General features: G+C 35.7%; 2 protein-coding genes across 4 annotated transcripts; both read left to right on the top strand.

The window, feature by feature from the left end:
• Positions 1-3,810, top strand: LOC145002084 (cyclin-A2-1-like). 2 transcript variants are annotated; one of them, XM_078961383.1, is made up of 10 exons: positions 1-125; positions 1,253-1,918; positions 2,207-2,299; positions 2,403-2,536; positions 2,631-2,706; positions 2,794-2,870; positions 2,955-2,988; positions 3,091-3,240; positions 3,332-3,463; positions 3,550-3,810. In XM_078961383.1, the coding sequence occupies exons 2-10, from the start codon at positions 1,289-1,291 to the stop codon at positions 3,601-3,603; spliced, it is 1,380 nt and encodes a 459-aa protein (XP_078817509.1). In that variant the 5' UTR covers positions 1-125; positions 1,253-1,288; the 3' UTR covers positions 3,604-3,810. The 2 variants fall into 2 exon arrangements, with proteins under 2 accessions (XP_078817509.1, XP_078817510.1); XM_078961384.1 differs by having other exon boundaries at positions 5-125; positions 1,259-1,918.
• Positions 3,811-16,754: 12,944 nt separating this feature from the next.
• Positions 16,755-20,145, top strand: LOC145000827 (C3H4 type zinc finger protein). 2 transcript variants are annotated; one of them, XM_078960113.1, is made up of 5 exons: positions 16,755-17,001; positions 17,524-18,357; positions 18,454-18,579; positions 18,680-18,968; positions 19,810-20,145. In XM_078960113.1, exons 2-5 carry the CDS (start codon positions 17,687-17,689, stop codon positions 20,011-20,013), a joined length of 1,290 nt encoding a protein of 429 aa, XP_078816239.1. In that variant the 5' UTR covers positions 16,755-17,001; positions 17,524-17,686; the 3' UTR covers positions 20,014-20,145. The 2 variants fall into 2 exon arrangements, with proteins under 2 accessions (XP_078816239.1, XP_078816238.1); XM_078960112.1 differs by having other exon boundaries at positions 17,507-18,357.
• The last annotated feature ends 822 nt before the right edge of the window (positions 20,146-20,967 follow it).

Genomic DNA, 20,967 nt, shown 5'->3' with positions numbered 1-20,967 from the left:
GCTCACTACCACTCACAGACTGTCTATGGCTTCCGCATGATGCATTTTGAAGGAGCCCTAGCTCTGCTGCTCTATTCAGACCACCATTACTGATTTGGTTCTCGGATCGAGCTCTCGAATGCAGAGTAAGCTCACAAACATCTCTCTCTCTCTCTCTCTCACGCACATCCACCCAACCACATTATTCATCGTAAAGACCTCGCACATAGAAATTTCAGCTTCAAAACGCATTTTAAAAGTTTATGTTTTATGGATCCATTTTTGTGATTGCATTTTAATTTTTGAATTTAAAATGAACGAAATGAACAGATCTGTAATTTTGCCTCACGGATTTTATTATTTCTATTTTTCAAAATTCTCTACCTAACGTCGTTGACCTCATTTTGCACTTGAAGTCAAATTATTTCAAGCTTTTGAAAATCGAACTCAAATTTTCTAGTGGGAGTGAAATGTGTGTTGGCAGGACAAAAAAATTGTTTTTTGGCCAACCAATTGATGAATCTGGCGTTCGATCTGCAGATGTACTTGTATAGCTGTAGATTAATCTGGAAGTAACATGAAGGGTTCTGACAATTCCTTGACATTTTAGTTTTATTTCGATTTCGTTGTTTTGTGTTATTTTATTCTTATAAATTATTTATGGAACTGTGAGTTAGCTTTTTATATTACAGGCATGTTCTTAAAACACGAAGCCTTAGATTTGTTACTCTATTCTGATTCGAGTTTATCAGTACGAAAACGTTCCTGTATTTGATATGCTTGTAAACCATTCTTACTTTCTAAATTCTTTTGGAGAAAATCTTAATTTCTTACTGAATGGCTCCGATGTTATTAGGATCTAGAGATCTACCTGGATAAGATGCTGTAAATGTTCCCAAATGGCTCCGATGTTATGCATAACCTAATCGAACCTCAATTGCTTATAGATTTGGTGTTGAATTACAAGGCCAAGTGAAAAGATTCTACATTTCTTTATTTCAATTTCACCATCAAACAATGGAAAATAGTTATAAGAGGACAGGACCTATCTGTTATGTTTCTAGGCAGATGTAAGAATTCTATTATGATTATGTGTTGGAAATTTTCTTGCTTTATGGCACTTTATGTGGTTCTGTTTATATCTTAATGTTCTGTTTTTAGTCTATAAAAGCTTAATACTACAAAAGAAAATCACAATCTTTTCAAACTTTGCTGCAACTATTCTGCAAAATAAGTATGTTACAAGCTGCTAACCTGAATCTACATGTTGTAGCTGCAGAATTCATGGAAAGAAAGTCAATCTAACCTCATGAACCACTCTATGGCAAGACAAGCAGATATGAACAAAGAAAATGTACATTCTGCCAACATTCAAAAGCCCACTGAAAGGATTACTAGAGCACGTGCTAAAGCCTTGGGCATATCTGGAAATTTACCTCCACTACACCCTCTGGCTAAACAAGAACCCAAACAGGGTCAACAACCAAAGTCTAAAAGAGGGCCATCTGATAACAAATTCTCCTCCATTGATGTTGGCTCAAGCTTTCAGTCCAAAAGGAGGGCTGTTTTCAAAGATGTCAGTAACATGCCCTTTGATGATTTAAATATCAAGGTCATCAATGACATGGCAAATCTGGAACCAGCTGTTTGTGTCACTAACATGGCCTTTGATGATTTAAGTATGAAGGTCATCTATGACATGGTGAAAGTGGAGCCAGCTGTTTGTGTGGGCTCTCAGGGGCAAAAGGGGAAGGTAAAAGAAATTGAAGATATGAACAAACAGAGCATAAAGGAATTAAGAGAAATAACTTCACAGCTTTCCATTAAAGTTGATTCCTCAAATGATGAAGAAATTCTTGACATTGATTCTAAGCACAAAGATCCACAGATGTGCAGTTTATATGCTGTTGAATTATATAACAATTTACGTGTCACAGAGGTACTCTTTTTTTCGTTAATACTTAATGCCCCATTTTTTTTATAACTTCTATTTATATGTGCAATGCACTTTTGTATTTTATCCATAATAACAACATACTTACCTTTCTTTATCAATAATAACAATATATAAGATGAAACTTGTAAATAATAAAGGTAGGTAAGTACATTTCTGATTTCTGTTTGGTTAAAAACATGTATATTGCTATTATGAGTTGTTATTTCCTCCAATTTTCAATAACTTACAAATATTAAAGGAAATTCTTAATTACTTCTTTTTTCATCACAGCTAAAATGGAGATCTTCATCTGATTATATGCAAACAGTACAACAAGACATCACACAAGAAATGCGTGGCATTCTTGTTGATTGGCTTGTGGAGGTAAGCTTACGAACATAATTCATTTTCTACAAGAAATCATCATATATTAAATCTGTTATTATTATTTATAACAAAACTTTTTAAATTTATTTTTGATGTGTAGGTTTGTGAAGAATATAGGCTAGCATCTGAAACACTTTACTTAACAGTCACTCTTATTGATCGTTGTCTCTCTAAAATGTACATTGAAAAACAAAGACTTCAATTGCTTGGAATAACCTGCATGCTCATCGCCTCGTTAGTTCTCTTATTTTCTTTTATAAATTTTACACAAACCATCATTTACAAAAATTTGTATATTAATATATCCTTTTATTTATAAAACCTTAAGGAAATATGAAGAAATTTGTGCCCCGCGTGTTGAAGACTTCTGTTTCATCACAGATGGCACCTACACTAGAAGAGAGGTATGTCATATGTTCATCAATCGCTACTACTAATTACAATAAAACTTTTGTGTGAAAAATATAAAAAAAATTAAGTTTATTAATCAGGTATTGGACATGGAGTATCAAGTTCTTGAAATTTTAAGCTTTAATCTGTCTGTTCCAACTGTAAAAAAGTTCCTTCGGTAAACTTCCCTTTCCACTTTTTTTATAAAACAATTCAAAACTTTTAAATTTCTAATACACAATGATTTATGATTTATTTTCAGGAGATTTATTTTAGCAGCACAAAGTTCTTACAAGGTACATAAAGTCATAAATAAACATACTACCACAATAATATAAAGTTTTTTTTTTTTTTTTTTTTAAGCAAATGTAAATGATTAAAAATAAATTTATATGCAGGTTTCATTTGTAGAGTTTGAATATCTGGCAAACTATTTAGCAGAATTAACACTGACTGAGTACGAATTTTTAAAGTTTCTACCATCTCTTGTTGCTGCATCAGCTGTGTTCTTAGCTAAATGGACACTTGATCAGATTGAACATCCATGGGTCTGTTTAATTTCTTTACTTCTTAATTTTAATTCTAATCCAAGTTTAGCAGAAATTAAGGTTTAAAATTAACCTTAAATATTTATTGCAGAATCCTACCTTAGAACATTATACTAATTATAAAGCATCGGACCTTAAAGCAACGGTTTTTGCACTGCAAGGCATTCAACTTAACAATTCACCCCGCCTTCTTGCAATACGCCAAAAGTACAGACAAAAACAGGTAAAAAAAAAAAGTGAAACAATGTTACTGTTACTGTTGTTTATTTTGTGTTATGTGGTCTGATGATAGTTGTTTTGTGATGACAGTATAAAAGTGTTGCAACCTTAACCTCGCCAAAACCTGTGATGCCGTTGACCTAATGGTTGACTTGACTAGATGCTGACGTGTGAACATAAGACAAAATGATTTATCCGCAAGGAACAGGAGCTGGTTGTGTTGTAACTTGTAACTTTTCGAGAGCTGTCTGTGTGCATCTCGCACATATGGCTGCTATATAATTAAATTAACAGCTTGTATCTAAAACAATTCATTGATGTTTACAGTTATAAAATTCTATTTGTTGATTATTATATTTTCATTTTATTTTTATGGACTAGAAGTTTATATGGGCTGGGCTGGTTAACACTGTTCCAAAAGAAAGCCCACTGGTGTTGAAACTGGACTACCGGTCCAAACCCTTTGTCGCTGTGGTGGAACATTATTAACAGTTAATCATGTAAATATAATATATATTATAGTTATAGTTATAGTATAATAATAAGGTAGATTGATTTTTAATTAAACATTATACACGTTTTATCAACATTATTCTTTTAAACAATAAAAAGTAAAATTTGTTTATTACTTTTGTTAAAAGGATTTCCTTTTCATCTTAAGATGCTTTTGACCCACTATGAACGTTTTCAAAATTGGGTAAGGTATCAAGTAGTAAAGCTGTGCAATCAATATATTAATTAAAGTATTATGATGTTGTAGATATATCTTGAATATATTTATACTATCCTATTGCTTTTTTAGAGGGATAGCTTTCACGAAGATGAAACAATTTGCATTATATTTTTGAAAACTGCAAGGTATAAAAATACAATTTGCTCCTTTATCAATGTAAATTATATAGAGTAAAATTATTTTAACAACCAATTTTTTCGTGAGAATTTGAAAACCGATTGTTTTAACTTTTTTTTTTTCTTTCAAAACACCTCCACAGGCACCTAAACATCTTGTTTGGACTAATCACATATCCAAAAGTTAAACACAAGCGGCATCATCTTCACAGTCAGTGTGAGTTCGAATGCAGAAAATTGTCTCATTTATAAACGACCACATAAGACATCTTGATATGCGTTTGGAGAATCTTCCAAGGTTGTATATGTCAAGTTATCCTCAATTTCTCCATCTTTAGAAGATTTAATATCACAACTTAATCCAATCCTGACTTGCAAACGTCCAAAATCATTTCATTTCTTTAATAAAACGAACATTTGTGAATACAATATCTTAATATAATATTTTTATCCGAACATTATGTACTTATATGTATTTTCCATTACATACATCTTTAATCACATCAACTTGATACGACTCAAAATGATCACTCAACTGTTTTATTTTGCGAACCATCAGTTGGTGCGTGCATGGCATAAAAAATTAGTAATACAATATACATTTTAAAGACGTAACAAAATGTGATAAAGATTAAAAATGTAGGACTCATACATTTTACTTTTCATGGTGTTCCTCAATATTCTTAATCTTGTCATTTATAACATGCACAATATAAAAAACAAAAGTTCCTCTATGAGAAGATAAACATTTTACTTTTCATGGTGTTCCTCATCATTCTTAATCTTGTCGTACATTTTATTTTTCATAGTGTTGCTACATTAAACATTCCCACTTGCACTCGATACATTATATTTGTTAGTTAATAATCATGAGAAAGTAAACATCTCGTTAAATTAGTAACCTAATCTTTATATTCAACCAAATGGTTGATTCCATGTTGCTAAATCTTGTCATTCAAAACCTCCTACATACCAAACATTAACATGTTGATATCAAAAAATAAAATTATTGAAATATTGGTATCTTTAAGTGTCCTACTTGCGTTCAGAAATTACCTTAGTTACTTCAGTTTCATAAATATCAAATCCACTATCATATGTCAATTCGATTAAACGAGACACTTGTCTGTGTTGGCATTTTTTAACCTGATGGCCGACTTGCTTCTTAGATGGTAGCATCATGGACGCTTTCAAGACTTTATGTAACATCCCAAAAATAGTAGCAAAGATTTTCATTTTTAAACCATCAAGTCATACAATAATATATGCCAAAACCAACGTAGTAAAAATGTACTTCTCAAACATCAGAGTAAATCAAAAGTAATCAGTGCTAAAAAGCCTTCAGGAGATGCGATGCAGTCAAGCCAAACTTTCCCTTTGGAATTGGAAGTACCTTAAAATGTTTAAGCCACAAACTGTAAAGACAAAGCTTAGTGAGTTGCCCAAAATACCATATATCATTCAATAAGCCTAACCCGACATACAAATGGGCCCATCCCAACATATCCATGCGCCCAACTCAACATACAAATGGGCCCAACCCAACATGCATACCAATAGGACCAACCCAACATATCAATAGGACCAACCCAACATAGCAATAGGCCCAACCCAACACACAATGCAAGAGTCATAAAGACAGCTAACATCATACACGGTATAGTGAGCAGACTCACCTGACTCACGAAATCAGCTAAACCACAACTCAATGCCCCGTAATAGATGATACAACACTCTTATTAAAGCATACAAGGTCCAATCTTAATCTACACATTGAATCCAACAATCTTGACAAAAAGTAAACCTAGGTCAACAAGTCAATGGTCAAAGTCAAAGTCAACAGCTAACAATATCAACCATTAAGCCTCACATCGTGACCAACCCTTGGTCACGTCGTGAGAACACACTCAACCCAATTTCAACTCGTCTCGCCCCACCTCATTCAACTCAGTTATAGACAACCCACACAGCAAGCATCACGACGTGAACCCTCCTTGGTCACGTTGTGAGCACAACATGACGAGATAGTTGCGGAAACTTCAATCTTCATGTCGTGACATCTTCAATGTTACGTCGTGACCACAATCTAAGACAAAAACTTAATGGTTTGAGTCCTTAATCCATTAGGTCTTCAACTCCCACTTTCCAGAAAGCTTTAAGGGACTCTATAGGTTCATAAAAATGACAAGTTTATGGACATGCATTCTCCATGCATGTCCTTTGCCCAACCTAGGTTAAAAGCCAAGAAAATGACCCAAAACTCATGCAAGGATCATAAATCATAGCAAATTCTTAGATCCATAATATATGATGCTCTAGGGACTCAGGAGGACCATAAAGTTGCCAACTTTATTCCATCCATTTACTCAAATCAAAACCATGAGCCAAAAGGGACCAAAACAACTTGGATCTAAGAGAATAAACCACAAATGTAGGGGCTTGAATCCTTACAAATGGTCCAAAAGGTGATATCAAAGATGAGAAGATGATGCTTGCTTAATCCTCACCCTAATCCTCCTTTTACTTCCTTCAAAGAGTACCAAAACCACCAAAGATGAGCCAAAACCACCAAGATAGATTAGGGTTACGATTTTTTTGAGGTTTGAGGGTGATACAGGATGACCGTGAACCCTAAATCAAGTTAATAGGGTTTATATATGAAGTAAGCCCTAAAAGATCATAGGCTTGGGTTGCAACATTCCTCACGTCGTGGACACATACGTGTCGTGTTGTGACCACAATCTAGATATACGTTCTTCACTTTGGCTTATCATGTCATGACTTCCTTATAGCCACATCGTATGTAACAAACATGTTCCAGGTACTTTTCATTTTTGGCATTTAGTATAAAATCCTTGCAAAAACAATCCTTACGCGGGGTGTACCTTATGGGTACGTCGTGCATAACACGTTAAATGAAGTCGCAGATTCCCCTATGTATGTTGGGCGTACGTATGAGTACACTGGGCATACTCACGCAAGTCCCAAACCCTAATTTTCAGGGTTTGGACCCTATTTAAAGGACTTTATGGTCTCAAAACCTCCCTTACCTCCAACCTCTATCCCTCTTAGCCCTCTTCTAGAAACCCTAATTCTTGTGTGTGACTTTTGAAGCTTTATAGTGATATTTTGGTGTTCTTGGTGGTGAAGAAAGACCTTTGAAGTTGTGATGTTGCACTCGGGCTCTCAGATCCAAAATATACACACCTTTATGCATCTTTAGTAGGCATAAAGTTCAAATCTTGAGGCTTACTTTGATAGATCTTATTAGGATTGCTAGTTTATGACATTTTTGTCCCCAAAACCTTGATCTAATGAGTATGGTATACTTTATACCTTTTAAGATGTCCTTTCAGATGATTTTGGGTGTTTGGAGACATAAAAATGCAAGCTTAGTCCTTTGTATTCATCCATGCTAGAGTGTGAGTATGGTATACTTTATACCTTTTGAGATGTCCTTTCAAATGATTTTGGGTGTTTGGAGATATAAAAATGCAAGCTTAGTCCTTTGTATTCATCCATGCTAGAGTTATGAGGTTTTAGATGGTAATACAAGATAGGGTTTTAGTTTTGAGCTCCTTGTAGCCATACAAAGGCATAAAAGTTGGAACTTTATGATTTTAGATGTTCATTAGGGTTAGATCTGAATTTTGGACGTTAACTCTTTAAGTATTAAGACCTTAATTAAGAGGTTGGACTTCTAAAGGGTATGTTGCTCATAACCGTGAGTATGTTGGGCGTAGGGGGTTGTCACCCCGTAATCCTTCCAAATCAAAGTTGTATATTATGCATAATAGAGAGTACGCAGGGTGTACTCCTAGAAAACTCATTTGGGCCATTTTTATTGGGCCTTGCGTTGTTAGGGTTTTGGGCCTTGTATTTTGCATCATGTGTAGAAGGGGCAAAATGGTCTTTTGCACCTAGTAAGATAATATATGATTTGGACCTTTGATTATGGGTTAAAATCATATTATTAATTAGGTTTGTCTTTGGGTTTCGATTAGTGTGAGGAGCTGTGATAGCAGCAGCTCGAGCGTGTGATTTAATTATCTTCAGTTAGAGGTGAGTCTTCTCATTGTGATTGTGGGTTGAAGGCACAAATGTTGGACCACCAAATTTCTTATCCATAATGCTATATGTTATGTGACTCTTACATGTTTACATGATTAGGTTGAAATAGACCCCATGAATGGGCCCATTATTGTATGATTGGGTTGAAATAAACCCTAGGGATGGCCCATGAGTGTATGATAGGTTAAAAGAAACCCTAGGGTTGGACCCATGATTGTATATTGGGTTGGAATAGACCCCATGGCTAGGCTCAGTTGCATGTTTGATATGTGGCACTTTGGGAAACTCACTAAGCCTGACGTGATGGCACATAATCCCCCTCATGATTTCGCACTTCTTTTCATTTATACCCTGATGTTTTGTTGACAATTTGTTTTGTGTTTAATCTTACGATACCTCATGTATGAAACTATTGGTTTTTAAAATGAAAAATTTTATCACTGTTTTTGAGTTGTTACATCGTGACACCTGTTTTTTCCCAAAAACCATGCTTTTGACTCCTTAATGCCCTAAAATGATCCATTCTGGAAAATGTGTGTTAGACTTTAATAACTAAATGTAAAAATTAGTAACATTCTCTTGTATTGGTAGCAGTAATGTTATATAGGAGGAATTAGAGCCGCTATCATCCATGTAAAAACTAGTAACAACTAAATAGTAAAATTAGTAACATTCACTTGTACATTCTAGTTGAATAAATAGTATGCTAAGATAATCCATAAACAACATATATTACAAATGAGAAAAACAGTGACACCATATGATCAAAACTTGAACATGTAAATTCCTTATATGTAGAATATAATCATGAATTCAATATCCATTACATTATAAACACAAAATAGTAGCATCATTTATAAAATGCGCACACACACATACTCTCTCTCATATATATTACAACTGAGAAAAACAGTTACACCATATGATCAAAAGTTGAACATGTCAATTCCTTATATGTAGAATATAATCATGAATTCATGATCCATTACATTATAAACACCAAATAGTAGGATCATTTATAAAACACACTATCTCTCTGTAACGAACCAAAAATCTAAGGTAAAATTTTCATTTTTATCATAATCAAAACACTATTGTATCTTTGTCCAGAACACTAAAAAGCGTTTTGAATCAAACAATTATCACTACTATCAAGAGTATCCCCCAAAGTTGCCGCATTGCTTTCTCTCAGGCTTTGAAAACTGCTCTTTATAATGTGATTGCCCAACCTGGCTCGGTTGATGCATGGATTTTTTTGTTACTTCTTCCTCGCTGCACAATGTAAGTGTTTCGGCCCAATAATAGAAAAGAATGTAGGTCTAGGAATAGAAAATACTTACAACAAAGCTCCATCTTGAAGTCATTGGATACATGGGGGAAAGAGGATGGTATCAGGAAGTTAGTTCAAAATATGTTACACAATCCCGAGGTTGGGGCCATGAGACAGGGTGGAGGCATCCTTCAGAAGGAGTCTACATCAAGTAACACCAACATCAGACAATGTCTCCGTAAGGTTGTAGATGGGCATTTTACTGTAACAGTGAAAGTGTTATGCTCATTGGGTGTTGCGCCATATAATGGTGATACTATTAAAGCTTTGGAGGACAAACACCCTTTCAGGCGACCCCCATAATTTCTGAACCTCCCCTTGTATTAGACTTTTATTGTGTATTTGGTTGCATCAAATCTTTCCCTAAAGGAACTTTTTGCGGGAGAGATGGCTTGAGGGCTCAACACTTACTGGATGCCCTTTGTGGAGAAGGGTCTGATATGGCTACATATCTCATACGTGCTATCATTTCGGTGATTAATTTATGGCTAGTGGGAAGATGTCCAACCATTTTGGCAGAGTTTGTTGCATCTGCTCCTCTCACGCCTCTGCTTAAACCTGACAATGGGAGTCGTCCAATTGCAGTAGGCACTATATGGAGATGTATGGTTTCCAAGGTTGCCATGAATGGTATGGGTAAAGAAATGGCCAAGTACCTTAATGATTTTCAGTTCGAGGAAGGTGTGTCCGGGGGTGCTGAGGCTGTGTGACACAGTGCTAATAGGGTGTTGAGTGAACACCATGTTGATGGGTCTCTTGTAATGCTGACAGTGGATTTCTCAAATGCCTTTAACCAGGTGGATAGATCAGCATTGCTCCACGAGGTTAAGAGGATGTGCCCTTCTATTTCTTTGTGGGTGAATTTCTTGTACGGGCAAGCAGCACGACTTTATATCGGAGACCAACATATATGGTCTGCCACTAGGGTGCAACAAGGTGACCCATTGGGCCCTCTTCTTTTTGCTCTCGTTTGGCACCCGCTTGTGCATAAGATTAGAGACAATTGTTAACTCCTTTTCCATGATTGGTATCTAGATAACAGGACTGTCATTGAGGATCCAGAGGAGATGGCTAGAGTGTTAAACATTATTCAGTTGAATGGTCCAGGCTTGGGTCTTGAGTTGAACATCAAGAAAATGGAGATTTTTTGGCCCTCCTGTGATGGTAGGAAGCTTTGTGTTGATTTATTCCCAATGGATATATGGAGAACTTCTTTAGGGGTGAAGCTCCTTGGGGAGGGGGGGGGGGCTGTTAGCAGAGACGCATGGTGTATTAGCGGGTTGGCCATGAAGAGAGCGGTAAATGTTGTTGATTTGATGGGCCTTCTTCCACAACTATGTGACCTGAAGAGTGAGCTCTTTTTTCTTCGATCATGTATGGGGATTGCAAAACTTTTATTTGGTTTAAGGACATGTCATTCGGTGCACATAGAAGAGGCAACTTTGTTCTATGACAAAGGATTGCACAGGTCTATTGAGGATATGATGGTATGTGGAGGCCCTTTCTTTGGAGACATTTAGTGGAATCTAGCTTCCTCACCTATTTGTTTCGGTGGTTTGGGTTTGTACTCGGCATACGAGGTTTCCTCCTACACATTTGTAGCCTCGAGGGCCCAATCTTGGGCATTACAAGACCACATCTTACGTGACAGTGGCATATGTGTTATGGACTCTGATTACCTATGTGCTATGACTCGTCTTCATGATATGATTTCGGGATTCGATTGTAGCGGTTTCACTAATAAGGACACCCCCTCCAAATCCCAAAAAACAATAGTGTGTGCCCTTTTTAGCAAAATCGTCAAATATATGGAAGTCGACTTCGACATGACTGTTAGATAGAAAGCAGTCTTTGAGTGTCTGCGGGCACCTCATGCTCAAGATTTTCTACTAACTATCCATGTTGATGGCCTTGGCCAACATATGTCTCTTGTGGAGTATCGAACCATCCTTCGTTACCACCTCATGATTCGTCTATTCCCAATTGACGATATATGCCCAGTTTGCCGCAAGACATGTTTGGATACCTTTGGGGAACATACGGTTCATTTTAGAGAGATCCCTGGTTTCAAATACATACATGATGTGGTTAGGGATGTTCTATTTAATACTTGTCGGCGTGCTGGTATTTCTGCGAAGAAAGAAGCACAAGTGAACTTTTGATGGACCCGCATGATGGAAGATCCACACTTAGACCGCCCGACATTTTGGTCTTTAGATGGGTAGAAAGGAAGCACGCGTATGTGGATCTTACTAGGGTGTCTCCTCTCGTTGGTTTGAGGAGTGGGGGTTTCAAAGCAGGGCATGTCACTTTTAAAGTCACTGCGTGCAAAGTGGCAAAGCACGAGAATGCATGTATAGAAAATCAACATGTATTTGTACCTTTTGCATTTGATACATTTGGTTTTTTCGCACCAGAGGTAGTGGAGCTCCTCAACAGAGTCCAACAAGTCATGCATTCTAATGTCATATCCCATAGATCTACAGATGTTGTTTTCAAAAGAATTAGTTTTGCCATCCAGAAAGGGATAGCGACGCAGCTTGTTGCCTGTTTGTCTTCCATCGATATGTATTGAGCTATATTAGTGAAATTCATGAATTAAACACATCGTCTATTTCTAAAAAAAATTATCAGATTTGGACCCAAAGATCACATATTATGCAAAACACGGGTGTATGCATTGCAATCGTCCCGAGCTCTTTCATTTGAAAATTGGTGTACCTGAAACAAAAACTGAAAACCGTAAACACGAAGCTTAGTGAGTTCCCCCAATACCACATACCAAACAAACATACTGTCAGACATATATGGGTGCCTGACCTACCGTATCGAGCATATCTGGGAGCGTGACGTACCTTGCCAGCATATTTGGGTGCCCGACCAACCCTGTCAGGCATATCTGAGTACCCGACCTACCCTCTGGTTTATTTCAACCGGTTACGGGGTCTATTTCACCCCTACCTCTACCACATAATATCATACATAACATACTGTCAGACATATATGGGTACCTGACCTACCCCTTTGGACTATTTCTACAAGATATCGGGTCTATTTCACCCCTACCATTACCACATAATATCATACAGAAAGCATCAAACAATACATGCACAACTGATAATTGTCTCAAAGACAATCACCAAACTATAATGTAACAAGTTGGTCGGCCTTGGTGCCTTCGACCCACGTATTCTACAAAGGGAGACTCACCTTGAATGCAGAAGCTCACATAAATAGATCCTTAGTTGTTACCCTGATGACTTCCCGAGCTCCAATACCAAAATATCACCCAATTAGCGATTGGATTCCAAACTATGATCCATAATCCATACTTGGGGGTAAAATGACCATTTTACCACTGACCCAACATGAACCAAATCTCTAAGATCCATAAAGGTCCACTAATGGCCCAATTTTCCAAATTGGGCCTAACCCTTAAATGGGCCTTACCCTAAATCCTAATAACTTATTCTCAATCCAAACCTACATCCTCAGTTGGTCGAGCAATCTACAAGCCCAAATAATAGCCCAAACCCGAGATGACACCGCGAGGCCCAAATCCATCATGGACCTATCCCAAGAAGGCCTGATATCCAAAAGGCCTGAAATATTGAATGGTCAACCCTAGTTAACTTATGGTCCAAGGTCCAAAGTCCAAAAAGTCAACAAAACATGATGAGTCAACCAAACCGAGTACGCCCTATGTACTCATCTAGTACGCCAAGCGTACACCCTTTGGGGCCAGTAAGCGCAACGTACCTGGTGGGTACACCCATCACACTCCCCTGGATTCCAAACTTCTCCGATAAGCACTTAATCACTTCCCCTTGCTCCAACTCTCTGTTCTGATTCATATGGATGACTTTTCAAGTAAAGTTGGCAACTTTACTAGTTTGCATGGCTTAATTGTACTCTAGAACTCAAAAGAGCTTAGTGGATGGTCTTAACTCATGCATGAACTCAAAAACTCCATAAAGCTTTCACCTTTATGAATGAGGGACCCTTACAATGTCCAAATCTACTAGATTGATTTCCTAAAGCAACCTTATCTCACCAAGACCAAGAAAAAGGGACTAAAATACCAAAAACCAACCCAAGGTAGATCTATGAAATGAGAAGACAAGATCAAATCTTTTTACTTCCAATGGACTGCAAAAGATGGAAAACCTTTGGATCTACAAACTCCTTTACAGGTGGTGATTCTTCAACAAGCTCCAAGTTCTTCAAAGTATACAAAAATGCTAAAAAATCCTTCACAATGACTTAAATGTTCCAAGATATGGCTAAAGGTTGTCTTCTAGGGTTTAGGAGGCTGAGGGATGGATATAAGATGAGGGTCATAAAACAAATGAGGTTTAAATAGGGTCAAGGGTCTTAATTTAGGGTTTCATGGCTGAAGAAGTACACCCCGCGTACCCCTTGGTACGTTGATCGTACTTAAAGACCACCCGCATCCATTATCCATAGCTATGTTGGGCGTACTCACGCGCATGCCACTTTGCATGCACGGGACTAATTTGCCAACTATTTCCATTAGATCCAAACCTGTCAATAACTTCAAAATGCCATAACTCCCTCATCTTAGGTCCGTTTCCAATGAACCTTATATCCACGAAAAGGTGGCGAGAATCCCTACTCTCCTAACAACACACCCATACCTTAAAACCTCCCGAACGAAACTCGAAAACCATAAAAGATTGAGATATCTAATTACGATTATATCCTTGGCCTCCAAAGACACAACCGAACACTTGGATCACTAATACCATGACACCCGCCTCCGAAATAGGCTAAATCCTTCCATTCCCAAGTCCCTAAGCCTTATGACAACTAACGATTGGGTCACAACACCGATCAATGAAGCAAATTTAAAACCGAGTGTTACACACACACACACACTCTCTCCCTCTCTCTCTCTCTCTCTCTCTCTCTCCCCCCCCCCCACCAGGAAAAATGATATTACAAATTCATACCAAATAGTCTAAAAAGACCTATTTGTCTTTATCTTAGAAATCCCAACTTGAACTACAAAACTGGAAAGGCACCAACAATGAAAAAAAAGTCCATAACCTCTTATTTAATAAGGAGAGTTGATCAATGAAGACAAAAGAGAAATCTTGCAATAACTTGTCGTCATGCCTTACAATACCAAACAATGCATAACACAAATCTATCTAACTAATTCAATAAGGAGAGTTAAACAACATCTAACTATGTTGAAAAAGGTAATAGAGGTTCTTGATGCAAACAACAAAGATATATAATAAGTTAGTGTTCATTAAGAGGATCAGACATATTTAACAATAACTTTGTCTTTTAAAAATATATTTATGTATGTAGTTTGAAATTAATATGAAAATATTTTAATTATTTGAAAATCAATATATATATTTTTTTCGATATATGTATCAACAAATTTTTCATTACCTATTTTATTAAATGTCAAAGAACCTAATATCATAAATTATTATTTCAAAAATACAGATATGTAACATGAATAAAAAATTATGGTTGTATTCTACAAATAGCAATGATGTATGGCAAATAAAATAAAAAAATTACATTAATGGTCCCCGTGGTTTATCAACTATCACGACTTTAGTCTTTGATAATTTCTTTTGATGGGAATGGTCTTTGTGGTTTCTAAACCTTACAAGGTTGGTCCTAAAACATATGAAATGACATTTTTACCCTTTTTAATTTCCTTTAGATTTTTCTTATATAATTTCTAATTAGTTTTAACTAAAAAAAATGAATGTCAGATTTAGCCCTCCAAACCTACTTCTCTATCAACCTTTACCCCCTTCACATTTTTCTCTCTTTTCACTATCTCTTTTCTTTCTTTCTGGATCGTAGAACAAGCACACACGGACCGTCGGTTCTTGATGTTTCCACTTCCCTATCTCTTAGAGAAAATCTAATTTCAATTTTGATTTTAGCAGCAAGGTGATGGTGTTGGCCTTTGGGATAACTACAAACTACCACATGGAATTCCCAAACCCTTTCTGATGAGCGATGAATCAAGTAACGACGATTGGGTTTAACTGGTCTCCATCCATTGTAGGAGAGGTTTCATCAATGACATAACTAACATTGGTTTGTGAAATTGTAGGTTGGTCAACAACCATTAGAGAAGAGAAAGAGATGAGGGTCGATGACCTGAAATCTGATAACAAAAGGGGAAATGTGTTTTATATAGGAGAATAAGCTTCAGGTAAGAATAGTAATAAGATTGCATTCCAACTTGCTAATTTACCATTGAATGTCGATGGATTTAGATCAAACCTACAACAACATTTTTTCCTGGAAAAAATCAAGCTTTCTTATGGAGCTCCCATGACAACGATTCCACCCAACAAACATATCAAGAATGTTGTCATGGGTCTTTTCTGATCAATTGAGGAACGATAATTTTATTTCAAATGGAATGATGGGGGAATAGTCGGAGGATTTATTGTTTTTGTAGGATCTTTGGAAGTTTCATATGGTAGGCTTGGAAAGAGAGATGATGTGGGTTGATGTGGTATGATAGGAAATAAAGAAATAAAGGTGAGGATGGATTGTCAACAAATGCTGAAAGACAACATTTATTGGCGGTTTAGACATGTTAGTTTCATATGGGGTTACCGAAAAGAATAGAAGAATGGTAGTTGGTGGAGAAGAATGAAAGAAAGAAACATGAGGGAAAAGATGATGAACATGATTAAGGTAATTGATTATTTATCTATTTATTTATTTTTTGTTTTCTTTTTCTTTATAAATAGATTTTATTTATTCAAAGAAAAGATAAAAGAAATTAAAAAGGGAAAAACGATCATTTGTTAGAAACCATAAGGACCAACCACATAAGTTTTAGAAATCACAAGGATCATGTTCGTCAAAAAAATTAGATGAGGCTAAAATCGTGATATTTAGTAAACTATAGGGCCATTTATATAATTTTGTCAATAAAATATATTGTTCATGTTAATAACTATGCTACTAAAAATAAATATATACATGTTAAGAAAAAATAATATAAAGTTAGGATTTTTTTTCCCCAAATTTGGACACAAGGACGATGCTACAGTGTCCAGATGGACTGTCACAATGGACTAATGGAGGGTCAAACTCAAAGGTGACGTTAAATAGATAATCGGTATATCCATCGCCAACAAAACAACAAGAACAAAGATCATTTCAAACAATCAAAAAAGTTGATCACTCTGTGAATCAAATCAATTGATCCGTCGACTTTCGCCACTGCAACGGGATTTCTCCGATTTTGTTCTAATTTAATCGCCGACTCACTGGTTAGTGTTCCTTCTTCTACACTAATGCTACTTATTATGTTTTTATTTCGAGAAAACCAGCTGAAATTCGCAAGAATTTTCGTTGTTGTTTTACTGGGGTTTTAAATGTGCGATTTGATGCGAATCGATTCATTTGTGGATCCGATTGCTGAGTTTCTAGGTATAATAACGTTTTCATAAGTTTATGCAAGTGCCGTGTTGAGTTCTATTACTTCGTTACTATCGATAGACAAGGAATGGTCAACTTTCTGATACTAGATGTGGTGTATTAATCGATTTAATGATGCGATTCTTTGCCAACTTCGATCACTGCACATTTTTAAGAGATATTTAGTGTTCTTGAACAATTGTAAAGCACCGAGTCTATTTCGTGGTTTCGCCTAATTGGACTACACTGAACGATTTTCTGTAGATGCTGAATTTGTTCGTTTCTTAGCGCATAATTTTGATTCCTTTTGTTCATTAATTAAGAGAACTGATTCATTTTTAACATAATCTTCTTTAGATTTTGCATCTTTTCAGATGCTCCTCCTTTGAGTTTGATACTTCATTTTGAGTGGGTGACTGCAAAAGTCACAGGTGAGCAGTTCTTATGAGTATGATTGTGTGATTGGTTTCACAAGTGTGTGTTTGATATCTCGCCATCCCATGTTTTCTCCACTCTGTGATTTGTTGGAGCATCTAGATGGGTGTTCCTGTTCCCACACCAGGGCTACATCGTAAAATTCAAACAAGCAAAGTGCCACTACTAATGGAGAGAACAGAAAGCAATACCGAATGTGAGCATGTGATTAATATAACAACAAATAGCAATGAAGCTTCATCATCTAGCTCAACTCTCAATGGGTCAAACTTAAGACAGAATGAAGATCTCCCTTCAACAAATCAACAATCTCCAGTCTTGCAACATTCTTTATCTACCACAAATGCAAGGAATACATCATTTGCTAGGAGGGGGAATGGGAATGGGAATGGAAACGGAAGGCGTAGGAGTCCATTGAATTCCGGTTACTGGATATCAGTGGAATTAGTGATTACAGTGAGCCAAATTATAGCAGCCATTGTTGTTTTATCTTTGTCAAGGGATGAACACCCTCATGCTCCATTGTTCACATGGGTTATTGGTTATGCTTCTGGATGTGTTGTAACACTCCCTCTTCTCTTTTGGCGTTTTCATAACCGAAATGCTTCAACTCAAGAAGCATCACAGGCTCGTCAAAATTCGACACCTGGCAATCTGTCTGCCATTGCAAGTTCTTTCACTTCATCTTCAAATGGAAGGATTTTGGAAGGGGACAATCGGAACACTGCTGTGACATCTACAAGAAGACTCACAATGGGAGCATTAAGTGCAAGGTATGCAACTTTCTTTCTTTCTTTCCATCTTTTTTATGCTTTATTTTTGTGATTTTATCATACACCAAAACCCTAAATGGGACTTGTTGTTTGCAGAGTGAAAGTGCTTGTTGAATATTTCAAAATGGGATTGGATTGCTTCTTTGCAGTCTGGTTTGTGGTTGGAAATGTGTGGATCTTTGGAGGCCATTCTTCCTCTTCTGAAGCTCCCAACTTGTACAGGTGCCAATTAATCCATTATATATATTTTTTTCTAAAGTTTTGTGAAATCAAAATGAAACTACACTGCTGACTGTTGGTTGTTGTATGATATAACAAACAGGTTGTGTATAGTGTTTCTTACCTTTAGTTGTATCGGGTATGCAATGCCATTCATCTTGTGCACCACAATCTGCTGTTGTCTCCCTTGTATAATATCTGTGTTGGGATTCAGAGAAGATCTTGCACAAAATAGAGGAGCCACTACAGAGTCCATTAATTCTCTTCCCACTTACAAATTCAAGAAACATAAAAATGATAAAGAGAACAACTCTAGTAGTAGTAGCACCTCTGAAGGTGGGATTGTGGCTGCTGGAACTGAAAAGGAACGTGCCATATCAGGAGAAGATGCGGTTAGTCTTTTACACTCACAAAAGTTTACAAGGGCATTTATGTCTTTTACACTCACAAAAGTTTGCAATCTTTCTCCCATTGATACTGGTCTTAATCAAACAATAAACCTTAATGCATGCCAAACGCAATATAACGATGGCTAAATTTGAATAAATGACCAATTTACCCTTCTGTTTGGAAATGATATTTAATAAAACGGTGATTTCCATTTTTAAATAAATCACAGTTTATTTTCTATAAACAGTAATACACATGTAATTATATTTAACCACAATATGATTAATTTAAATCTTTTTTTTTTTGTCTCATAAGAATACACATAAATTTAATTTTCATTGAATTGAAAAAAAAATCCAGGAATTTGTAGTTGCACCGGTTAACTCTTATATATTTTTCCGTAATTTTTTAATGCTTTTGCAAAATTTTAATGTATATTATTATGATTAAAAAGTTATAATATTGTATATTTTTTGTGATACATCTAAAAGGTATTTTTATAAACTTATAAGTGAGTGCAAAGGTTTGAACTTGTAAGCAAGTAGAAATAATAATTTTTATACGCTTATAAATGTATTAAGAAGTTCATAATTATATCTATGTAATAACTTTTATACGCTTATAAATGTATTTAAAAAAAAATATACGTGAGAGAATAGGTAAAGGGTCAGCGTCTTAATACATCAAGTCAGGTTTTTTGGCTTAATGAGTTAAGTCATTCTGTTCAGATTAAGCTCATTAAGTGAGAAAGCAAGAAACCTAACAAAGTATATAATATATATATATATATATATATATATATATATATATATATATATATATATATCTCAACTTACTCAACAGGTGTGTTGCATATGTTTGGCCAAGTATGCAAATGATGATGAATTGAGGGAGTTGCCTTGTTGTCATTTCTTCCACGTGGAGTGTGTTGACAAATGGTTGAAGATTAATGCCACGTGTCCACTTTGCAAGAGTGAAGTCGGTGAGACCATTTTGAGTTCGTTAACGGAAGCAACTGCTAGTTTGAGAAGAAGCACTGTGTATTAGATTTTGAAAAGTTTTTTTTTTTTTTTTTTGTATATGTTAATATGGAAGTCTGTGTTGTTTGATAAGTGAATAGATGTATTACCACAAGCCTATATCTATCCTCTCCTTATATAATCCTTATTTTGTGGTGTTTTTCTTTTTTATTTTGGTAGAAACTACAGTATATATTATATATCATATGGTTTTCAGCCAAGACATTTGTTCATCCTTTTCGGCTTCTGAAATACTAGTTTACTTGTTTTAGTTGACACACCAAATCCTTTATTTTTCATAGATCCATGGCTTATAACATATTAAAATGTATTTTAGGTGGCCATTTAATATGAATACTTATTTGCGGTATGTATTAAAATGTATTTTATGTAGCTATTTAATAATATAAATTAGGCCCTAACGTCGGTAGTTAAAAAAAAAACCAGCCCCAAATGGACACCAGAGGTACTACTCCCTCTTCTCTTCTCTTCTCCATTTATTTCTTTTTTACTTACTCAACAACAGAAGGTTGAAAAAAAAAATTCTAACCTAGTTGTCACTTTTTTATTTTTATTTTATAAACCCTAAAACTCTAATATACGATCTTATTCATCTGATTCTGTAAACCTTAAAATTCTGATGTGATGTTTGTAGGGAAAAAAAAGAAAAAATAACCTAGTTTTTTAGGTAGTCTATTGTTTCAATATGTGATTTTGTAGCATGTTATTGTAATTTAATTGTGTTGTGAATTGTGGGTAGGTTATGTGATTTTTATAGTTCATTGTTTATGCACTTTTGTCAAACTAATTTATTTATTTTTTATTTTTGTGCATACTAGATTAGACTTAATGTTTGTTACTTCACAAAAACCATCAGTCTTTCATATTTCACAAAATGTTCTACGTGTTTTAAAAAAACTGCAGAAATGGTCCCTATGGTTCATCAAGCTACATAAACGGTCTTTATGTTTAATAAAATTAA

The sequence above is a fragment of the Lactuca saligna genome, chromosome 6 (genome assembly GCF_052625555.1).
Source record: "Lactuca saligna cultivar CGN05327 chromosome 6, ASM5262555v1, whole genome shotgun sequence".
NCBI classification, from domain to species: Eukaryota; Viridiplantae; Streptophyta; class Magnoliopsida; order Asterales; family Asteraceae; genus Lactuca; species Lactuca saligna.
This window is presented reverse-complemented; position numbering and strand designations above follow the sequence as displayed.

Excerpts from the sequence above, each read along its gene's own strand:
- LOC145002084 (XM_078961383.1), top strand. The coding sequence starts at position 1,289 with ATGAACCACTCTATGGCAAGACAAGCAGATATGAACAAAGAAAATGTA. Across the intron at positions 1,919-2,206 it reads ACAATTTACGTGTCACAGAG|CTAAAATGGAGATCTTCATC; the intron begins GTACTCTTTTTT and ends TTTTCATCACAG. Across the intron at positions 2,989-3,090 it reads CAGCACAAAGTTCTTACAAG|GTTTCATTTGTAGAGTTTGA; the intron begins GTACATAAAGTC and ends ATTTATATGCAG.
- LOC145000827 (XM_078960113.1), top strand. The coding sequence starts at position 17,687 with ATGGGTGTTCCTGTTCCCACACCAGGGCTACATCGTAAAATTCAAACA. Across the intron at positions 18,358-18,453 it reads ATGGGAGCATTAAGTGCAAG|AGTGAAAGTGCTTGTTGAAT; the intron begins GTATGCAACTTT and ends TGTTGTTTGCAG. Across the intron at positions 18,969-19,809 it reads CCATATCAGGAGAAGATGCG|GTGTGTTGCATATGTTTGGC; the intron begins GTTAGTCTTTTA and ends CTTACTCAACAG.